This window comes from Copidosoma floridanum, unplaced genomic scaffold, assembly GCF_036245765.1.
Source record: "Copidosoma floridanum isolate Cflo_tuat_1 unplaced genomic scaffold, Cflo_Japanese_pri ptg000013l, whole genome shotgun sequence".
Lineage (NCBI taxonomy): Eukaryota > Metazoa > Arthropoda > Insecta > Hymenoptera > Encyrtidae > Copidosoma > Copidosoma floridanum.
The window spans coordinates 23,580,360-23,599,651 of NW_028321890.1; the positions used below are offsets into that span (position 1 = coordinate 23,580,360).

General features: G+C 42.8%; 2 protein-coding genes across 4 annotated transcripts; one reads left to right on the forward strand and one right to left on the reverse strand.

The window, feature by feature from the left end:
- Window positions 1–201: 201 nt before the first annotated feature.
- Window positions 202–1,155, forward strand: LOC106641917 (trypsin-1-like). Its single transcript, XM_014356498.2, has 2 exons — window positions 202–633; window positions 707–1,155. The coding sequence occupies exons 1-2, from the start codon at window positions 440–442 to the stop codon at window positions 1,086–1,088; spliced, it is 576 nt and encodes a 191-aa protein (XP_014211984.2). The 5' UTR covers window positions 202–439; the 3' UTR covers window positions 1,089–1,155.
- A 1,805-nt stretch (window positions 1,156–2,960) lies between these two features.
- On the reverse strand, window positions 2,961–14,158 carry Atet (ABC transporter expressed in trachea). 3 transcript variants are annotated; one of them, XM_014356563.3, is made up of 12 exons: window positions 13,479–14,158; window positions 10,270–10,489; window positions 7,952–8,175; window positions 7,297–7,414; window positions 6,710–6,899; window positions 6,417–6,624; window positions 6,126–6,302; window positions 5,634–6,037; window positions 4,352–4,520; window positions 4,155–4,255; window positions 3,908–4,063; window positions 2,962–3,827 (listed from the first exon to the last, which is right to left on the reverse strand). In XM_014356563.3, the coding sequence occupies exons 2-12, from the start codon at window positions 10,425–10,427 to the stop codon at window positions 3,483–3,485; spliced, it is 2,250 nt and encodes a 749-aa protein (XP_014212049.2). In that variant the 5' UTR covers window positions 10,428–10,489; window positions 13,479–14,158; the 3' UTR covers window positions 2,962–3,482. The 3 variants fall into 3 exon arrangements, with proteins under 3 accessions (XP_089447787.1, XP_014212049.2, XP_089447786.1); XM_089591661.1 differs by lacking the exon at window positions 13,479–14,158 and having other exon boundaries at window positions 2,961–3,827; window positions 7,952–8,163; window positions 10,270–10,533; XM_089591660.1 differs by lacking the exon at window positions 13,479–14,158 and having other exon boundaries at window positions 10,270–10,533.
- Between the last annotated feature and the right edge of the window lie 5,134 nt (window positions 14,159–19,292).

Below are 19,292 nucleotides of genomic sequence, written 5' to 3' on the forward strand. Positions count from 1 at the left end.
ATTGTTAATCCATCGATAAATCGATAATCACCTGTCCCCCGGATTACGAGGTTTAAATACGTTGTATCGGGTCCCAGAATTAAGATGCTCCACCTTCCTCTTGATACTCGTCAAATACAATTTTTATCTTTTTTACTTGAATTTGCGCACCATGTGTATATATATATATATATATATATATATACGTGTGGTTACCTGAAAGTGTAAACAACTGATTATTGTTACGTTATTTAAAAAAAAACCCTGCGCTGCAACAAACGCATCAGCCGGGCACGTGAAAAAGTCGTCCCTCTTCCCGCACGGGCGTATTGTCGGAGGCGAGAACGCAAAAATCGAGACCTTCCCGCACCAAGTGTCCCTCCAACGCTACGGCTCGCACGTCTGCGGCGGCTCTATCGTCTCGGCCAGCCACGTCCTTACGGCGGGCCACTGCGTGGGCATGTCCCCCAAGCAGCTGACGGTGCGCGCGGGCACGTCCAAGTGGGGCACGGGTGGCAGCCTGCACAAGGTCGCCGAGATCTTGAGGCACGACAACTACGGGATCAACAGCAACGGGGTACCCCAGAACGACGTCGCCGTCCTACGGCTCGTCGAACCCTTCGTCCTCGACGACACGCGCCAGCCCATCGAACTGTAACCAACCGCACTATTAATACACACAAAAACATTGAGTAGCGGATAAAAAAATATGACATTACTTTTGAAGGTTCAACACGAGCGAGGAGGCACCCCCGGGAGTCAAGGCGGTAATCACCGGCTGGGGCAGCACGGGCAAGGGCATGCCTATACAGCTACAGGCGGTCTCGATACCGATCGTGAGCAAGGACATCTGCAACGACGCGTACAAGAGCTTCGGGGGCCTACCAGAGGGCCAGATATGCGCCTCTTACTACGGCTCCGGTGGCAAGGACTCTTGCCAGGGTGACTCGGGCGGTCCGCTCACCATAGAGGGTCGGCTCGCCGGCATCGTCTCTTGGGGCAACGGGTGCGCGGCTGCCTACTATCCCGGCGTGTACACGGAGGTCTCCCACTACAGACGCTGGATCGAAAATCACACTCTGAGTTCTCGTGACTTGTTGTTCCTTTGATTGTTGTATACATTTGTTTGCTTATTGTTTTTTACTCTTCGTGTATATATAGATACATACATTTTTTCGTGCTTGTATATTACTTAATAAGTATTTATATTTTAATAAAACGACGTTTTTGCGTAAATTTTATTTTTTATTTTCTTACTCGTTAATGTCATCGTGGTAGAAATTCGGGCAGTCTTTCGTGGACTTTGACTGGTATACCTATACGACTATAAAAATGTTTGTTTATAATGTTTTTTTTTTTTCCCAAGTAGGTGGTTACTGGATAACATGACGTAGAATAAAGTCCCCATGCTGATGTACAATGGTGTTAACAAATGTTTCGTTTTATTTTGAGAATAAAGAAAATACAAATGATAATAATAGTATTGGTAATTATACAAAAATAGTACAAATCTATAGAACATCGAATAATTTAACTGGTGATTGAGACATGTTTTCCCCCTACAGTTTTCCTTCGTCTCAGCCGTGGGAAAAAAAGTTTCGAGACAGATCTTAGTTGTTTATAAATAATGTAAAATGAAAAAAAAAAGAAACATATACCTATACGAAAAACGTGACGAATAATAGTTACAACGTTAACGTTCAGCAATGTACACGATAATAAAAAATAAAATAAAAGTGTTATTAGCACAATGAGATTCCTACTATAAGTAAAATATAAAATTTTATAGCTATCGGATATACATATCATTACAATAGTTTATAAAAATTGATTCGCGTCGTCGCAGGTACACTTGGTTTATCATCGGATTTCCGTGTAACAATAATTTTTCACAGGATCATATATTATATTTATGTTTATACATCATGCCAATAACGTAACAAAATTTATGACCTTCGTGCCCTTTACAAAGATGAATTAGTCGAATTGGCGAGGAACCGAGTATAGTTACTGTATCACAAAACAATTTTGCTTCCTCGCATCTTAGCGCGTACTCTGCTGTTTGTGTTTACCCTCTCACAACTGTTATCTCTCGCGACATACATACCGTGTACATCGACGTGCACTTCTCAAGAGTATAAATGTATATGTACATTATTTAGGCATAAAAATACTTGTTCTCTTGGATAAAAGATTATTATAATTGATAAACAAAAGATTAAGTGATGGTAATCATAGTAAGGGTTGCGTATATAATATGTTTACGTAACGACGTGTGTACATTTTATTAAGGGTTGTTCATGTAGCTAAGGCAATTACAAGTTGTATTTTTTAATTTAGTCGTAATAATACCATATCCTCCACGATGGACAATAATAATTGAACTAGCGCGTGTACTCACTAAATTGTAAACATCGGAATTCCATCGCATATGTTACACGTATACAATAAGGTATGTCAACAATTGAAACATATTATGTAAATCATTATTGTTTACCTTGTCTCTGAATATCATCGTCTATTAAGCTTACATATTATAGATCGTTTACAAATTTATTGCAACACGTCGACACTTTTTTTCAATGAGATCATTTCGGTTTCGTTAGAATTTTTCTTCCTCGTGTTGTATACTCAAAAATACACAATAACAACTCTGCATACAAAAAACTAACGATATCAATCGATGAGTTAACATATTCGAGATTATTAAAAATCAATTGAAGCCCGTGTCCAACGATACACTTTAATGGGAAAAAAAAGATTAATAGAAAAATAAAACGCTTTTTTTATAAATATCGCAACACATAAGCTACAATCATCATCATTATCAATTATTATTATTACAATTAGTTCTCGTTCACATAGTATTGTTGGTTTTCTCGGATCGTTGGCACTACACGAACCAATGACAACACAAACACACTCGGCAGTAAATGGGAATTGTAGTCGGCTGTGAACGTTATATAAAAAAAAAAAAAAAAGAAAAAAAAAAAAACAATGAATCCCTTTTCCTCCCCCCTTCCCGATAGAACTTCAGCCTCAACCATCAGACACACGCACACGCGCTCGAAGAAACAAAAAAAAAACAAAGAAATTTGCAACGATACCGTCTATACAATGTACAAATCGCCGTAGAAAAAATTCTCCCTTCCCCTATGTACGCGGTGAAAAATATTCCAACGTGCCTCTGGATGTTTCCATCCCGAGTTCTCCTCCACCGCGAACGATTAATACTTGCGGTCGGATATAATATCATTCGCACGAGTACGTATAAAAATCACCCTCCGAACAGACACACGCATACACACACGTACATGTTTATACGTACTTACATTTAGAGAGCCCGAGACGCGTCTTTGGATCCCTTGCGCGTAAGTATGCATTTATATATATATATATACATACGTAACGTAATTCTAATTCATGTATACCTACGTGGTGTGTAATATGATGCGTGTGTGGGAGAAAAAAAAATGAAAAAAAAGGAAAAGGGTTATATTGGTCTAGCGCAGCAGGCGCAGCTTGAGCCTGAGCACAAAGTAGGCGACTATCCGCAGGCAGGTGAGGAAGCCGATGAGGGCGAGAGAGTCGACCCAGTAGTCCGCCTTGTCCATGGACATGTCCATGAGGAATTTCCGGGGCGACTTGTACAGGCAAAAGTCCTCGGGGCACTTGAGGCTACGCCTATCATAGCCGAATATCGTGACCATCGCCCCCTCGAAGCCGTAACGCATGTACGAGATGTAGCAAAAGATGCGCAGGTACGACGGGATAACGTTGAAGTTGACGAAAAAGCCCGAGAACAGGATTATCGGGACCGTCGACACTGGCCCGATGAACACGCCCGTCTGTAATTTTTTTTTTTTTTCCCAAAATCGGTTTTGGTTCAACGCCACATATATTATATGTATGTATGTATATTTCTTACCTCGACAGTCATTGCGGCGCCTATCAGTAAGCCGATGGATTGGGCGACCAGAGACGTTAATATGCAAATGTTTAGAAACATGAAAAATCTCTCGGGCTCGAGGGGCTGCGACGTCATGAAGTACACTATTATTACGTAGGCTATCGTATACACGATCTGTTGAAAGAAGCAAAAATCATCATAATTCATCGTTTTTGTAATACATGCGGTCTTGGTGTAAGATAAGTGAAAAAAAAAAGATAATCACTTGAAACGGTATGTCAGTCAAGGTTCTCGCAAAGTAGTACGCTTTCAGCGAGTACCAATAATTGAGGTGTTCCCTGGCAAAAACGGCCATTTCCATTGGAACTGTAATCAATCGATGAGGCGTTAATTTTTTGTTTTCTTTTGTTGTAGGTATAATATACTTAATAGCAATGACGGAAGAAAACCGATTTTAATTACATGTGAGAATAGTTGGCATCATGGCGGTGAACATGACAAACATGACGGTAAAAAAGACACAGCCGGCATTGCTCATCGTTTTAGAGGCATCGTTACCAATGTCGTAGTAAATAGTACCGATGAGGAAACCAACGACTATGTGCGACACTAGCCTCAGCCGCGTCAGCGTCTGAAATAATTTATTATTGTTGGTTTGTTGAACATTTATATTCCATCACCGTTTTTTAATATACACTTCATTTCAAGAAAAAAATTATTGAGTGTGACCATCGTAAGGTGCCATTGTAATTAATTTTTTTCAGCCCATCAGCGATCCTACTTATTTGCCGATTTCCAGTGAAAGTATCGGGCCAGGAAAATCTCTTGAGGCATTATTTTCGATCGTGCATGACAAAATATGCATCTAAAACCAAATCCTGTTTCGAGAAAGGTAGGAAAAAATAGGAGGGGGGGGGGAGTTTATCTTGAGGAAGAGCTTTATTACATATCATGGACAAAGAACTGCCGATGACTCATTGCGCTTAGCAACAGCATCGTCGTGCTCCTTGTAAGGTATATATGTATGTGTACATTAGAGGAGAAAGCAGCACGTGCACGTGTGTGTGTGTATATTTTCTGTATACCTGACGTGAGACAAGGCAGAGGAGGTGCGTAGTATAAAGTGGAAAAACTCGTTCGGACGAGAGGAAAATTTAAGCGTCGGGGGGTTGCGGCTGTTTAAGTACATACCGGTCGTTGTCATCGGTCTACGGTCCGATGCATGGGCAATCCCATAGAGGCTCCAGTGGTATAAGTATTATTATTTCTCGAAACTGATTTCAAAACTCACGAAAGCACGTCCAGAATCTCCTTATCCGTAAATTTGAGTGTACCATTAACGAAAGAATATAGTAACAATAATAGTAGTTGTCGTCGCAGAAGTACCATAAGGTATACTTTAGTGCCGATTGGATGGCACTTATGTGGCCAATATACTATTTTTCCGAAGTAGGAAAACATTATTTTCGAAATACATAAGGATTATGAGTATATGTTATGAGTATATAAGAAGTGAGTAGCTCGCTTCCTTTTAAAAAGTAACACGTGTTCGAAATCGATACAACCCATAGAGAGATCAGACGTGCCTGCAGTTCAGTATAATATTGGGCCCTTTTATTACGCTCATCACACCGTAACGCGTATGGAAATTATACAAGCCGATGCGAAGGTTTAATTGCCAGTGAGCTAGCACGTTTCGCGCGAAAGGTAGGAACGCGTGAAAAATGAGATAAACTGCACGCACCAGATCGCGGGTCTGGGAGAGAAAGGTCCTCTTGAGTAGTATCCAGAACTGGATCCAGCCGCTCGTGGGAAAGCCAACCTTGGCCTCGATGCTCTCGGCACTGTCGAGGAGCGAGGTCGTGCACGACACGGGCACGCTCACCACGACATTGGTCCCGTTGGCCTCGGGCGGCGTCGTTTTGCTGCTCGCGCTCACCGCGTCCCCCGACACGGGCGTCGTGCCGATCTCCGGTTCCGGCTCGGCTGGCTGGTGGAGCATCGCCTGCTTCGCGACGTCGTTCGAGGCGCCGTGCATCGCCGCCAGCACCGCCTGCTGCTGCTGGTAGTTGTTGCACTTGCCGTTGTTCACCGCCGAGACGAGCTTCTGCACGCACTCGCCGTGCTCGCCGCACGCTACTTCCATCACTGCCTCGGACAAACGGAGGGGCCATTTTCCAATTAATTGTCGATCGGTCGAAACGGGGAGTACATGTATGGTATTTGGTGTACGTACCGTAGTCGGCCGGGTTGTGGTAGCTCGGGCAGTGGAGGCACATCGACGAGAGAAAGGGCACGAGTCCGCCCACGTTGCCCTGGTAGATGCTCTGGCCCTCGGCTAGGATGTACAGGTAATCGAACATCTCGAAGAGCCGGGCGCTCGGCTGGTGAATCGTACAGATGATTGTCCTACCTGCGTGGGTAAAAAACCATTTTTTTTTTTTCAATAGTATAATAGATCTCGCGTATACGGTCGGTGTGCCATTTGTGGGCATTTTTTTTTTTTTTTTTTTTTTTTGCTCCTCACCTCCCCTGCTGAGGGACTTGAGGAGGCTCAAGCACTGAAAGCAAGAGGAACTGTCGAGGCCAGAGGTCGGCTCGTCGAAGAACATGACCGGCGGATTGTTCACCAGCTCGAGGGCAATGGACAGCCTCTTCCTTTGGCCACCGCTCAGACTGTGGGTTTGCGTGTTGCACGCTTCGCTCAGGCCCATCGTCTCGATTATCTCTTGGATCTGCGATACCAAAGATTTTTCTCGTCTCGATACATATTATGATTCTTTTGTTTAATCCGTCGATCGAACAAAAGCTCTCACTCACCACAACTCGTTTGGCACACGTGCTTATGTCCTTGCCCAGCTTGAGATTCGCGGACACAGTCATGGCTTCGTAGACTGTGAGGTGGGGCAGGAGGCGGTCATCTTGCATGATGTAGCACGACATTTTTCTGAACCTACGGAGATTCCTTTCCTTTCCGTTTATCAAAACCGAGCCGCTCAAGCAGGACGTCCTTCCAACAAACAGTATCGACGTTATCACAGAGAGAAACACGTAGTCCAAACTTTGTTTATTTAATTTTTTTTTTTTTTCTTCTTTTTTTTCTTTTCTTTTGATTGATGAATCGTTCATACCCACGTAATAGACCCCAGCGCGGTATATGAGATATAATTGCGACCTTCAAAGCGTGTGTACGTAGGTACACGTGTTATCGAGTTATCGATCCGCGCGCGCTCTTCTCCCGGGGTATAGGTAAATTTTTTTTTTTTTTCTTTCCCTCTGTCTTTGTTCGTGCACGCGATGAAAGTAGAAAAAAAAAGAGAGCTAGGAAAATTTTTTTGCGCTCTATATTACGTTTGCGCTTCGCGAGAGCAAAATCTAGTAAAATATATACACTTGATGTGCATTACTTGTAACCGGCCAGTACGTTCATGAGGGTGCTCTTGCCGGCTCCGGAGGGGCCCATTATGGCCGTCAGCTCGCCGGATTTGAATTTTCCTTGCACGCATTTCAATATGGTCTTGTAGCCTGAAATGAAAGGGGAAACCATTCATTACGCATATCCAATGTACATGTTATACATGAATATATATATACACATCGGCAATGGCCAACTTTTCCGCCTTTTTACATCCTTCTCCCTCTTTTCGTCAGCAACGACGTAACTACTCGAGCAAACACTTGCAGAAACGCACTGCATATATATATATGTGTATATTTCAGGGAGCCATCAATCTTTCGCCTGTTATGCATATACGTAGATGCGTGTAAACATGTTTGGCAAAGTTTTTACAGCCAGAGGATAAAATTGGCAAAAGTTTATTGCGCCGAGCCTCGCGGAGGTATACATATGTTGCGTTACACTTTTACGATTGAAATTGTTATTTATGTTTTTTTTTTTTTTTTTTTATTTGTTCGCGCGCGTACGGGTCGTTCACCCCGTGGGCGCGTTGTATAAGAGCGAGAAACAAAGCTTAATAAGCCATGTACTCTCGAGTATAGGTGTACGTGGAAAAAAAAAAAAAAAAAAAAAAAAAAAAAAGTACAGATAAGAGTTGTGTATACCTCTCAATCTGTCCTCGTAGACGCTGTAGGTGAGATTCTTGAACTCGATGTCGACGGGCGGCCGCCTCGGCAGGTGAGTGAGCGACACGGCCGGCTTTTTGTTCCCCTGGCCGTGGACACCCGGCCCGTTCGGCATGATTTTCCGGCTCGGTAGGCTCGCGCCGCCGCAACCGTTGTTCTTACAGCTGGCAACGCTGCAGCCGCAATTATTACTCCCCGGATCCCTACGGACAATCATCAGAGATATATACACATATCTCGAGGCCTCCTCATCCCCTCGGAAGACTCGCGTTTCTATCCTTCCCATCCTCGTACAATGGTTATATAGCTTTTCAAGCAGAGGGGTACGCTGTTTTCTTTCTTCTTCTTTTACTATAGCGTTCGCACGCAATCGAGTGGCATTGAAAAAAATTGATAAACGATTATATATGTATATACACCAGCGATAGGGTGCATATGTAAATCGTCCTCCACGTAGCTTCCGTAAATGAATTCCCTCCCGCGCGGGCTGGCCAATCGATAAGAGACTACTTAGAGAGAGACACGTAAGACGACGCGTCGTGTGTAAGCATACCGATATATCTACATGTATGTGCACCTATACTTATCGTGCAAATAAGCGTGGCGATTCGGAAACCCGCTCGGGAGACGATATGGATATACGGGCCGATGGATTCTGTGCGATCGTATATTTTTAGCTCGGATAATTCATTCCGCGCGTTTAGCATGGAAATCGCCCTTACGACATACACACATATATATGCGATCGGAGGTCGGGCGTCGATAAAAACCCGGCGTGGCGAGAAATTTATGCATTTTATTTTAGTGGCAATTTGGTTTTTTTTTTTTTTTTTTTTTTTTCTTCTATGCAAACGAAAAAAGGAAGAAAAAAAAAAAGTGGAATAGGTAACTTTTTCCCCGAGAAATTACGTCAGCGAAAAAGGCAAACAAGTTCTTCTGCACGTGTGCCCTTTGCGGTTGTTCATTGTTGAGAGATAAAATTTTTCGCGAGATCGATATTTCGACGAGGGAAGGAGGAGCGCGAGGGAAGGACTTATGGGTGGCTGCATCGGGAGGCACATGAAGGACTCTCTCTCTCTCTCTCTTGTTGCGAGATAATCAATTCGCACTTGCGCCTCTTTCTTTCTTTTTTTTTTTTTTTTTTTTTTTTTTGCAAAATCCCTGATGTTTGCCTTTCGGCGTGACACGAATCCAACAGCTCAGCGCGTCTTTCCGCGTCTATACTCGTGTGCTTTTGGAATTAGCGACTAGCGTCGAATTCGGACAAATACACGTAACGTGTGCAGCGAGTTTCCGTGAAATTGGCCGTTGTACAAAAATTGCGTTTTTTCCCTTTTTTTTTTGCTTCATACTGCAGCAGACGCTCGACAATGAGATGGAAGTGTACTGCGAATCGATGCGGGCTTTCACCAGTTTTCAAGAAAAGTTTTTCTCTACAACTTGACCAAAATGATCTGCAACTACCGAAATGACTCAACAGAGCCCAACTGAGCTGTATATGTACACATACAAATGATCGGTGAAAAAATGAACATGCAACAACATCATCCCAAGGGTCAAAAACCGGCTTGGATAAAAGAAAGGAGCACTTACTCGAGGGACCTTTTTATCCAGCGAGATTTTTCTACGCGTCAGGCATGGCCATTTTAATCCAAATCTCTAGAGCCGTGTGTTAACGAGCCCTCGTTTGGCCAATGACACGGGGGAGGATGAAAGAAAGAAAAAAAAAAAAATTGAGAAAGTCGAAGCGTCCTTTTGGCGCTGGGACGGTCGCGTTCGGTAACAACGTTGTTGCGGTGTACACAGGTAATACGTATCATCGGCATTCGTCATCGCGGCGAAAGAGAAAGATATAGCTACCGAGTTATTCATCGGCAAGGCTTCCGGCACGAAATGTCATGTACATCGGGACCAGAATCGTCACGAAGTAGCAAAGAGTCGCGGGTATATAAATATACGTACAGCGCGTACGTGGACTCATCGATCGGCCGGAGATAAATCGAGCGCGCGTAGTATACGTATGTGTTTATTTTCTTATGCCTCGTTGATTCCTTCGAAAGAGAAAGAGCCGGGGGTGACCTTCTTTGCGGGATTAATGCATCACTTAACTTTCGATCCCGGCCAATTGTCATTTATCGTCTCGGACTCGGCGCTTTATTAGTTGGACATTTTTTTCTCGTACTGCAATATAGGGGACGATGATTAGTTGTTCGTGATGGTGTTGCAATGGAAAGAAAAGGAAAAAAAAAAGGCTAGATTGTGGTGACGGTAGAGGTTGAAAGTGAATGGATCATTACTCAGCGCCGGTGCTGTTGACGTGCTCGAGGTGGAGACTCGCCGGTGGCGGGCGTATCGTCACCTGGCGGCTTCCGCCCGGTATGAACTGAATTTGCTCGCTGCCATCGTACTGCGATTCAACTGCGGTGTCGAGCGCCAGATCCGCCAGATCTGCCATTATCGGGCTCCGTCAAGCCTCGGGGTTGCTTGCGGGTGACAATCTTTTTTTTTTTTTTTCCCCTGAAAACATGCATGTTTCATTCAACCACTTTTTTTTTTTTTTTTTTTTTATAATACATTGTCATTTATTTTCGTGCTCTGGTGGAATTGTGTAAAAAAATACGCGAAAGCAGCTCATTGATACTTTTGCGAATCCATTAACAGTTTTATCGGGACATTAAGTATGTATATTTTGTGGAAAATTTAGTGTTTCATCGATGTAATTATTTTCATTACGTTTGACTTTGTAAGTTATAGACGCGTATTTAATAAAACGCTTACTCCCTCGCGTATGTGTGTCGCACGGTCGATATGTTAACATGAAATAAAGATAGCAATTCTCACCGAATACACGTTATGCCTTTAAACGTGTTGTAATATTTTTTACAAATATATACATCTATGTGTTGAATTTTTTTCAATAAAAAAAGTGCATTTTTCGGGGAAAGTGACTTTTCGGGGAACGTGTAAATGTTTTTTGTCGAGTGTCTCGAAACGTGTGCTTGCAAGTGATGAAAGCTAAATGCACTCGCACATGGAATCGATCAAACATAGGTACGTACTATTGTACATCGAGTTGTATAGCTTTGACGATTGCACAGGCAACACACGACGGTATTGTGTTTCTTACATTTCCATTAAAAAAAGAAGACGAACCGACTAGCGGAGGAAAATAATTGTCTGGAAAAGCCTCAGTTTAATCATTTACGCGATATTTGCGACTTTGACGTAAAAAAAAAAAAAAAAAGGCTATCTAATACTTGCTTGTATCGCCACTTGCACGACCCGCGTCGTATCAAAATAATGGTTGGCTCGTCACGTGCAAGCGCTACATGTGCAAGTCTAGCGTGTTTGCACGACATTTCATACTCTTGTCTTGTGCAAAAGCTTCGATTTTCAAGTTATTTCAAGTAAACTTTTGTTACTTTGTTCCAAGCACACTCACGTGTGTATATTAACTTTTGTCTACTGATAATGAAAGAAATGAAAGAAAATGTTCGCCAAACACGTGGAACAAAAACAATGGGGGAAAAAGAGTCGTTAACTTTTCACGAAAAAAATGCGAGACTATTAGTTTTTTCCTATTATATATACAATCTACGTTATACACCAGCAAACGTTTTGCGCGAATCGAATATGAAGAAAAAAATAATTACAATCAGCAACGCAGATTACACTTTTTTCTTGCGTATACGAGATAATTCACAAGTATGTCGTTTTAAACGCGTTTACCGCTTGAAAAAATTGAAAAGGGAAAAAAAAAATCCCATGGTTTGTTGGATGATAGAAATCGAGACGAAAATATCTCAAGGAAATCATGGGTGTGCAGGATATATGTATAGCATCGCGGCTTTTCAGCTGAAACTAACATTATTGTAACAGTCAGGGTGTGTGTATTATATACTCACGGTACAAGTATATATATGTATATGTAATATACCCACTACCTATAGTCGTTCATGCAAGCGCGCGGTATAGCCGTGCGGTGCTTTTTATAGAAATTAAACGCCCAACGCGCATACACACACACACACACACACACACACACACACACACACGTATACGAATCGTGTACTCGAGAGCCGAGTTTTCTCTCGGGTCGTGCGCTCTCAATTGGGGTAAATATTAGCTTCGATTAAGAGAAATTAAAAACGAAAATTGATACGCTCTCGAGTACCTCGTTCACCTACATGTACACGGACAGCGTGACCGGTCGGCTAATGGATACATATATGTATATATAACGATTCATCCACAAGTGATGACCAGACGCGTATCGAGCGTACAAGTACCCGTTACAGTACACCCGATCCAAAAGTTTGATTATTCTCGAGTGAATTTCCAATTCTCGTCGTTGCAGTTATACGATAACATCTCCGTGACCTTTAAATACCTTCCCTCGACCGATATATAAATATACATATTATACGTGCATGCCGTTAGGCCCACACGTGTTGGGTAATGATAAGCCACTGTCATGTATCATGCGACACCGAGTCTTTTCCAAATTTTCAACGAGTATTCGTTCGATCGGCCGGTAAAAGACGTGTACAAAACGAGCCCCGTGAACTCGCGCGCCCGAATTACTTATTTCGGGGAATTAAGTTCAACAACTGGTGCCGGCCCGACAACTCAAAATAGCAATTTCATGCGAGTACGCGCAAAATGTGCTCTGTTTCAAATATGTAAGTATACCTATACACCGCGCGAGTGGTGAGTGCGCGCGCGCCCTCACGTGTGTGTGTGCGCATTTGAATGCCATCCAATAACGCATAGCGAGCCAATTATTTTTAAAAGTGTTACGGAGCTTTTTGGATAATTTAGGAATACCGCATGCCGATCGAAGAGCTATGTAGTTGTATACGTTTATTTTAGTTTATTTTTTTATTTTTTTTTTTTTGTTTGTTTTAGTTTACTCGTCACCGGGAGAACAATTAAACACCTGCGACTAATGAAATTTGTCAATTCGTTATCCACTGTGCACAAGTGTTTTTCAACATCAAGTATAGCATATGACTGTCATCGTCGCGAACTGAAACAATGACAAACGACAAGCCACTGGATCACTCGCGAGTACTAGAGTCCAAGGAAGGATATTTTTTTGTCAGGCTGGGCCAAAGATCCCCAGCATCTTCCACCCTTTCCGGTATAATTTTTTTTTTTTTTTTTCGTTTGGTGGCCAAAGCGTTCCGAAATATCCACCCATTCAGCCGACGACGATCAATCGCTTCACCCTTCTCTCTCATACATGTATGTATATGTACACTACAAAGGATGCATGCACCCTCGCACACCCCACTTTTGGAGCAAACGAACAAAAACAACAGCACCAAAAATAAAAACCTGGCCCTCTAAATCAAATCTTCGTATTCGTTGATAAATCCGCGTGCGAAGCCTCGTCGCAGCACCGTTACACCCACTACTCCCCTTCGTTCCACTTGCTAATTGTACATATATATATTTTATTCATTCGTGTATATGTATAATGCATATATATTTATGTACGAACAATTTTATCTCGAGTAGGGTAGAAAATTTGTGCCCATCTCTGGCACTCGCAGCAGCGTGTATTATATTATATACGTGTGATATATAATATGTCAGCGAAGAACAAGGGCTGCTCCACACACCCTCCTTCTCTCTATCCCCCTCTTCCCTCCCGGCGTCGGACTGTCGTAATAATTGCAAGTATATCAGCTGTGCTGCTGGTGGTGTTGATGGTGCTCCTTTTACTCCACAATTCACGGGGCACTTGGTAATTCAACAGCGACACCCGTACCACGCGGCACACGAGTACACGTTTCTTTAACTATTTTTTTTTTCGTTGACTATTTTTTTTTACTTTATTTTGCACACACCCACAGTCACATGTCAACGGCGCAGCTCCACGGCCTGCAGTCGTTCGTAACGCCACGAAACTACTTATCCCTCGTATAATATATAATACAACCTTGTTACCGCGCGCACACCATATCCGTTCCGGCTTGACAGAAGTTGTATTGTGTATAATATACAGAGCGAGCGCCAATGGAGATAGTTTAGTTAGTAGATATATAACACTGGAGGTACAAAAGTGACGGTGGAGTGTGTGTTAAAGCCCGAGAGTGACTGGCCGATGTGTCCGTCCGGCTGGTGCACCAGCACTGACGCCCGATAGGAATATACCGATACGAGTCGGTCGAAGAGTAGTTTATACCCTGCAGCCGGAGTGGTATAGTGGTTTTATAGATAGCGGAGGTGTATATATATACACGTAAGGTAGTTACGCGCCGATGCGACCCGATTTATCTATATATATATATGCGCGTGAGCACAGCTGTGTGTATATCTTATATATTTACGCTCTTTTTTTTACCCACCACACACCAGCCAGGCTAGCCGTCAGACCGGCGGCCCCGCTACTACTGTCGCTGTGTACAACACACAGAGGCTTGTACTACTGATCGTGCCGCAGTGCCGTAGCTATGAGGCTCTTCCTCTCGGAGCCTCGGACGGAACCACGACGCGAGAAAGGGACAAAGATATGATATGACGACTGGGTGTGTGGGATGCAAGCGTATATACGCGGAGAGGCTCTTGGTGCCAGCGCTGTCTTTTCCTTTGTCCGGGACGTGGGTATAGGACCGCCCGGAGCTGCAAGGAGGCACACACCGCGTTGCGCGCCCATTGTTACGCGCGAACGAAGGATTTTCCAGAGGCATTTTTTTTTTTTTTTCCTTCCTCGGAATTAGGACGTACATGTATAGAGTATCTCATGAGCTTTGGAATTTTTTGCTCACGTAACTTTTAATCACCGACAGGTCTCGAAGGTATAATGGCAAATCGCACCAAAGTGCAGTTTCTAGGATGATGTGCCATTTTTGCAAGCGCAATTCATAGGTACCCAATGAAACGCGCTTTTTGCGAAAAACAGTTGCAAGTACATTTATTTACGCGGTGCAACTCAAAGGGAATTCTTTTTTCCACGAGCCTCAAAGAGACGCACAAGGGTGGAATTTGTTTTTGCCCGAAAATACGTAAAAATGGCAAAAGCAAGGTATAACAAAGGAGCCGAGAGCTTTGTCGATGATCCAAATACCGAATACGTCAAAAGAGGATAAGTATGACGCGAAAACGGCACCCAAAGGTAGCGCGGCTACGCGCTCGGAAAAACGGTTGTCACAGCTGGACCGGAGGAAAATTCAGGAAACTGCTGATTGGCACCGCTTGCGTGTAAACGAGAAAAAACTCGTGAGAGCAACATTTCGACGTGCGTACAAAGAGGTAATACGGCGTTCTTTAGGGATTTATTGTTTTTGAGACGTTGAATCGGCTTTTGTTCGTTAAATCTATAGCTAAACGCGTTTGTACGAAGCACACGCGCGATTATCTTAAACGCCAAGCGGAAAAACAGATACAGGATGAAAGGCAATCTGTTCCAGCGCGCGCGGTGATGGTCTCTCTGCGCAGCTTAAGCGCGTACAGTGATGTGTAATCACATATACCTCGGATTCAGAGCAGCGTAATCGTTACTTCCTGTTTCCTGGAGAAAACCGAGGTCGAGCCGTGCACTGTATAACTTTACGTAGCCTCATCGCACCGCGTCTCCATCAATACCCGGGTACAGGTGATCCACTCGTACCATTCAATTTTCTTCATATTTCAACGTGTTCTGATGTGCCGATTTTTTTTTTTTTCTTCCGGCACGTGTAGTCGACTATAGAGAAGGAGTAACAAAAAGGAGAACAAAAAAAATTGGCGGCGAGATCGAAACCTTGCAAGAGACGAGTAACAGAGGGCACGATTTTTAAGTCTTTTTTAAACGCTTGTGTCGTTGTACGTGCATACATATTTTATTTGTCGTGTATACGGAAGGTCGCCTCTACGTGTGCATTTTTTATCTTTCCTACTTTTCAACGTTACGCACATTATTTTTGTTTAAAATTATTCCTCGAACTTTGAATATTCATCGATTTTTTTACTTTTCAACTTTTAAAAATGATGACTTATTGTTTTGATGTACCTACAAGTAGGAAAAAAAATAAAAATAAAAATAAAATCCTTGGACTTTTCATACAGCACTGCACAACGCATCAATGACACACTCTCTCGTGGTCCACGTATGAATCAAGTTTTTTTTGTTTTTATTTCTTGCAAGTCCCATATTACGAGTGAGCTTATCTCGTTACTGCTGAAAGAAATACGTCTACGCAAGCACGCAAATTAAGCGCTGAATAATACCGCGACGTTTGGTCGTAATCACGGCAATTTCAGCTACAAATAATAAGCGAGTCATGCGCGCAACTACTATTTTGCGACAGCTAAAACATTAGTCGTCGAGACGTCAGAAATTACCCACGTTACCGCTTTGTCGATATGATAAGGCAAAACAAAAAAAAAAAAAACAAAAACATTCGTGTCTCTCTTGAAATCAAAAATCGCTCGTCCGAACCTTCTTTTTTGTTCATCCCGTTAAATGAAGGTAAACATATATATGTCGGTCTATGTGCTCGAAATAAACATCAATTGAACTCACGGCTTTGCCTTATTCGTCTATTTATGTGTTGGTCACCGCTAATCCATAAAACACGTATGTATACCTACGCACACGCAAACAAAGAACCCAATCATATATTATAATGTACCAGTGTGCTCATCGTGACTCGATCGTCATTGTCGTCATGCACCTAAATGCTCAGCCGATTTTATTTTTATACCATTATTTGTACAGTTAGCGCTGCTGAGCTTTCTTTTACTTGTTTTTCCCCCATTTCTTTTACACGCATATAATCAATGCTACGCGCACGCGATAGATACCACGTCAAGCATGAATTGCCGAGTGATTTTTATCCTATTTGTTTCAGTTGCGGATGGTCGGGAAACATTTTTCTCGTTGCATACGAAGCCGCGTTGTTTTGCATCCACACGCGGACCTGTTTGAAAAAGAGTCAACGATGATTGTACGCAAAAACACCCGATCATCTTCAAGTCCCTACAAAACAAAGCCGTAAAGTTTGCTTGCGATTTTCCCACAGCCACAAAAACCATCCCCTCAAAGTCATCCGAGCGCACCGCGTGGCGGCACTGCTCTCGGCCGGACTCGATCGCGTGCGGCTCATTAACAGCACGATATCTTTCCCGGGACGCTGAAGTTTTTTTTTTTTTTTTTTTGTTCACTGTTTCATCCTTTCTCCGAGTGCAGCTGCACTCAGCGACACAACAGCCGCACCGGGTGCGCTCGCACTCTCGAGTGTGACTCATGCACTCTGCCAACAACGACGACACTGAACTGTGTGCAGCGTTGTGCGAAGTACGTATCCTATCTCCAATTGAAATGCCAGCGTGAAAAAAAAAAAAAAAAAAATAACAACAATGCCCTGACGCAACAACGTGTGCTCTATTGGCTTGGGAAAACTGTTCCGACGGCTGCTCTTTGTCGGGAGTGTCATGTATATATATCGTTCGTGCGTAGGTATACCGTTTTCGATTTGCCGATTTTTCCAAAATCCAGTGTCTCCAGTCGCGCATGACGCTGGCACCTTATCACCCGCGCGATGAAAGAGATCGCGTTAGTCAGAGCGTCGGAATCAAAACACGTGCATGTATATACACGCATATTATGACGGTGGAAAAGAGAAAAAAAAAAGTGTTGTTTCCTTTTTGTCCCTCGATCGACGAATGTTTCCTGCTGCCGGCGAAGATCGGTAATCGTAAGACACGAGTAATTGCCTTTATTAATTAAAAATTTGTGAATAGTGGTGAAATCGTACAGAGTCTGTTTTGTCAGAAACCCGGGGCTCCAACTCGATCGGCACTGCGCTCGCGAAAATCTCGGTCCGTTTTGTTGCTCGTAGAGCGCATGCACCAGTATATACAGCGAAGACAGTTCCACGCGCCGAGAGTGGAAATATATATAAAGGCGCCGCTCATCGATATACCCCCAACACACCCGCGAGTTCGACTTTCCCTCAATGAAAATCGCGAGGATATAAATCTATCGAACCCCACCCACCTACGTACAACTCTCTGGGAGGGAAGGAAAAGAAAGCCCGCTCCTCTTCCCCCAATGCAAAAGCAATGCTTTTTCTATCTTTGTTTTTGTTTTTGTTGTTGTTGTTGTTGTTGTTGTTTTTTTTTTCAATTATTATTTTTTTTTTTTTTTTGAGGAAAACGACATCACTTGCAATAAATGTAATTAAAAGCGAGAGCGCTACCATTCATACACATTTATGCGAATGTGGTTGTGGTTGGGAAAAATGTGCGCGAAACTGCATGAAAAAGAAGGGAATCGAGGAATATGCACACACAGAGAGAAGCGCAAGTAAAGGCAAGCGAGCGAGAGTCGGGTCGATAAACCGAGTGCGCGTGTATACCTATCCAATGCTTTCGTCTCTCTCCGAGTGCGCGTGCACTCCCCCGATTGTACGTGTGTATATGGTAGGTATACTTATATATTTCTTTACTCGTTTTATAAAAAAAGAAATATGTATATGTATATAACAACATCATGATGTGCAGCACAAAATATAACGAGGGAGACAAAGAAAGGAGAGCCGGGTGTACGCGAGCGTTGCACATTTATGTATTATACATGTACCACTATATATGTATAGAAGCGCTCTCGCGTGTGCTCTCGCAGCTATTATGTGCAATAATGCTATACACAACTTTTCCCGAGCTTCTTCGCGCACACGCGCATACTTACTTACTTATATTGTTCCAACTTTTGCGTTAAAACATTCATGGGTGTACGTAATTGGTACGTACATGCGTAAGGTTGTTATTGCGTGGGTAGATTTTTGGGGTGAAAGGGAAATATATTTTAATGTACATACTTACGATTATTGTGTAATTTACTGATACTGGGGGAAATTGAAAGATCATAGAAAAATGAGGTGTCAAAAACATTTGAGATTCGGCCCTTGAAAGGTACAGTTTATGGATTTATATACGTCATGTGCGTCAATCGATACCAAGAATATATCAAATAATGGCCTGCTTTAAGCTATGATATTGAGTCCCATTTGTAATTGCAACTACCAACCAATGAGCTACTTTACCCTCTTTTTTTTCATTATTTATTATTGCCAAGCGCTCCTTCTTGAGTTTTTTTAGGTTGAAATGTGTTTTGTTATCATTATTTGAAGGAAAAAAGTAAGTTTTATCTATGTTCGGCCCGTTTGCGTCGTAACACCCCGTTTTGAGGAACGGCCGGATGGGCGTTAATAAGAATATCAATTAATTAAATACTCAGATTGGATTTCCTCATCTTTCGGAAGAACTCGCTACTGTACTTGACTATCATTTGAAGATCGAACATTTTCCAGAACTTGAGTCAAGTATT

What these genes read in the sequence shown, in the direction of transcription:
- LOC106641917 (XM_014356498.2), top strand. Translation starts at nt 440, where the DNA reads ATGTCCCCCAAGCAGCTGACGGTGCGCGCGGGCACGTCCAAGTGGGGC. An exon ending in ACGCGCCAGCCCATCGAACT is followed by an intron (nt 634 to 706) that starts GTAACCAACCGC and finishes TTACTTTTGAAG; the next exon opens with GTTCAACACGAGCGAGGAGG.
- Atet (XM_014356563.3), bottom strand. Translation starts at nt 10,427, where the DNA reads ATGGCAGATCTGGCGGATCTGGCGCTCGACACCGCAGTTGAATCGCAG. An exon ending in TCTCCCAGACCCGCGATCTG is followed by an intron (nt 4,521 to 5,633) that starts GTGCGTGCAGTT and finishes AAATTATTTCAG; the next exon opens with ACGCTGACGCGGCTGAGGCT. An exon ending in TGACTGACATACCGTTTCAA is followed by an intron (nt 4,064 to 4,154) that starts GTGATTATCTTT and finishes TTCTTTCAACAG; the next exon opens with ATCGTGTATACGATAGCCTA.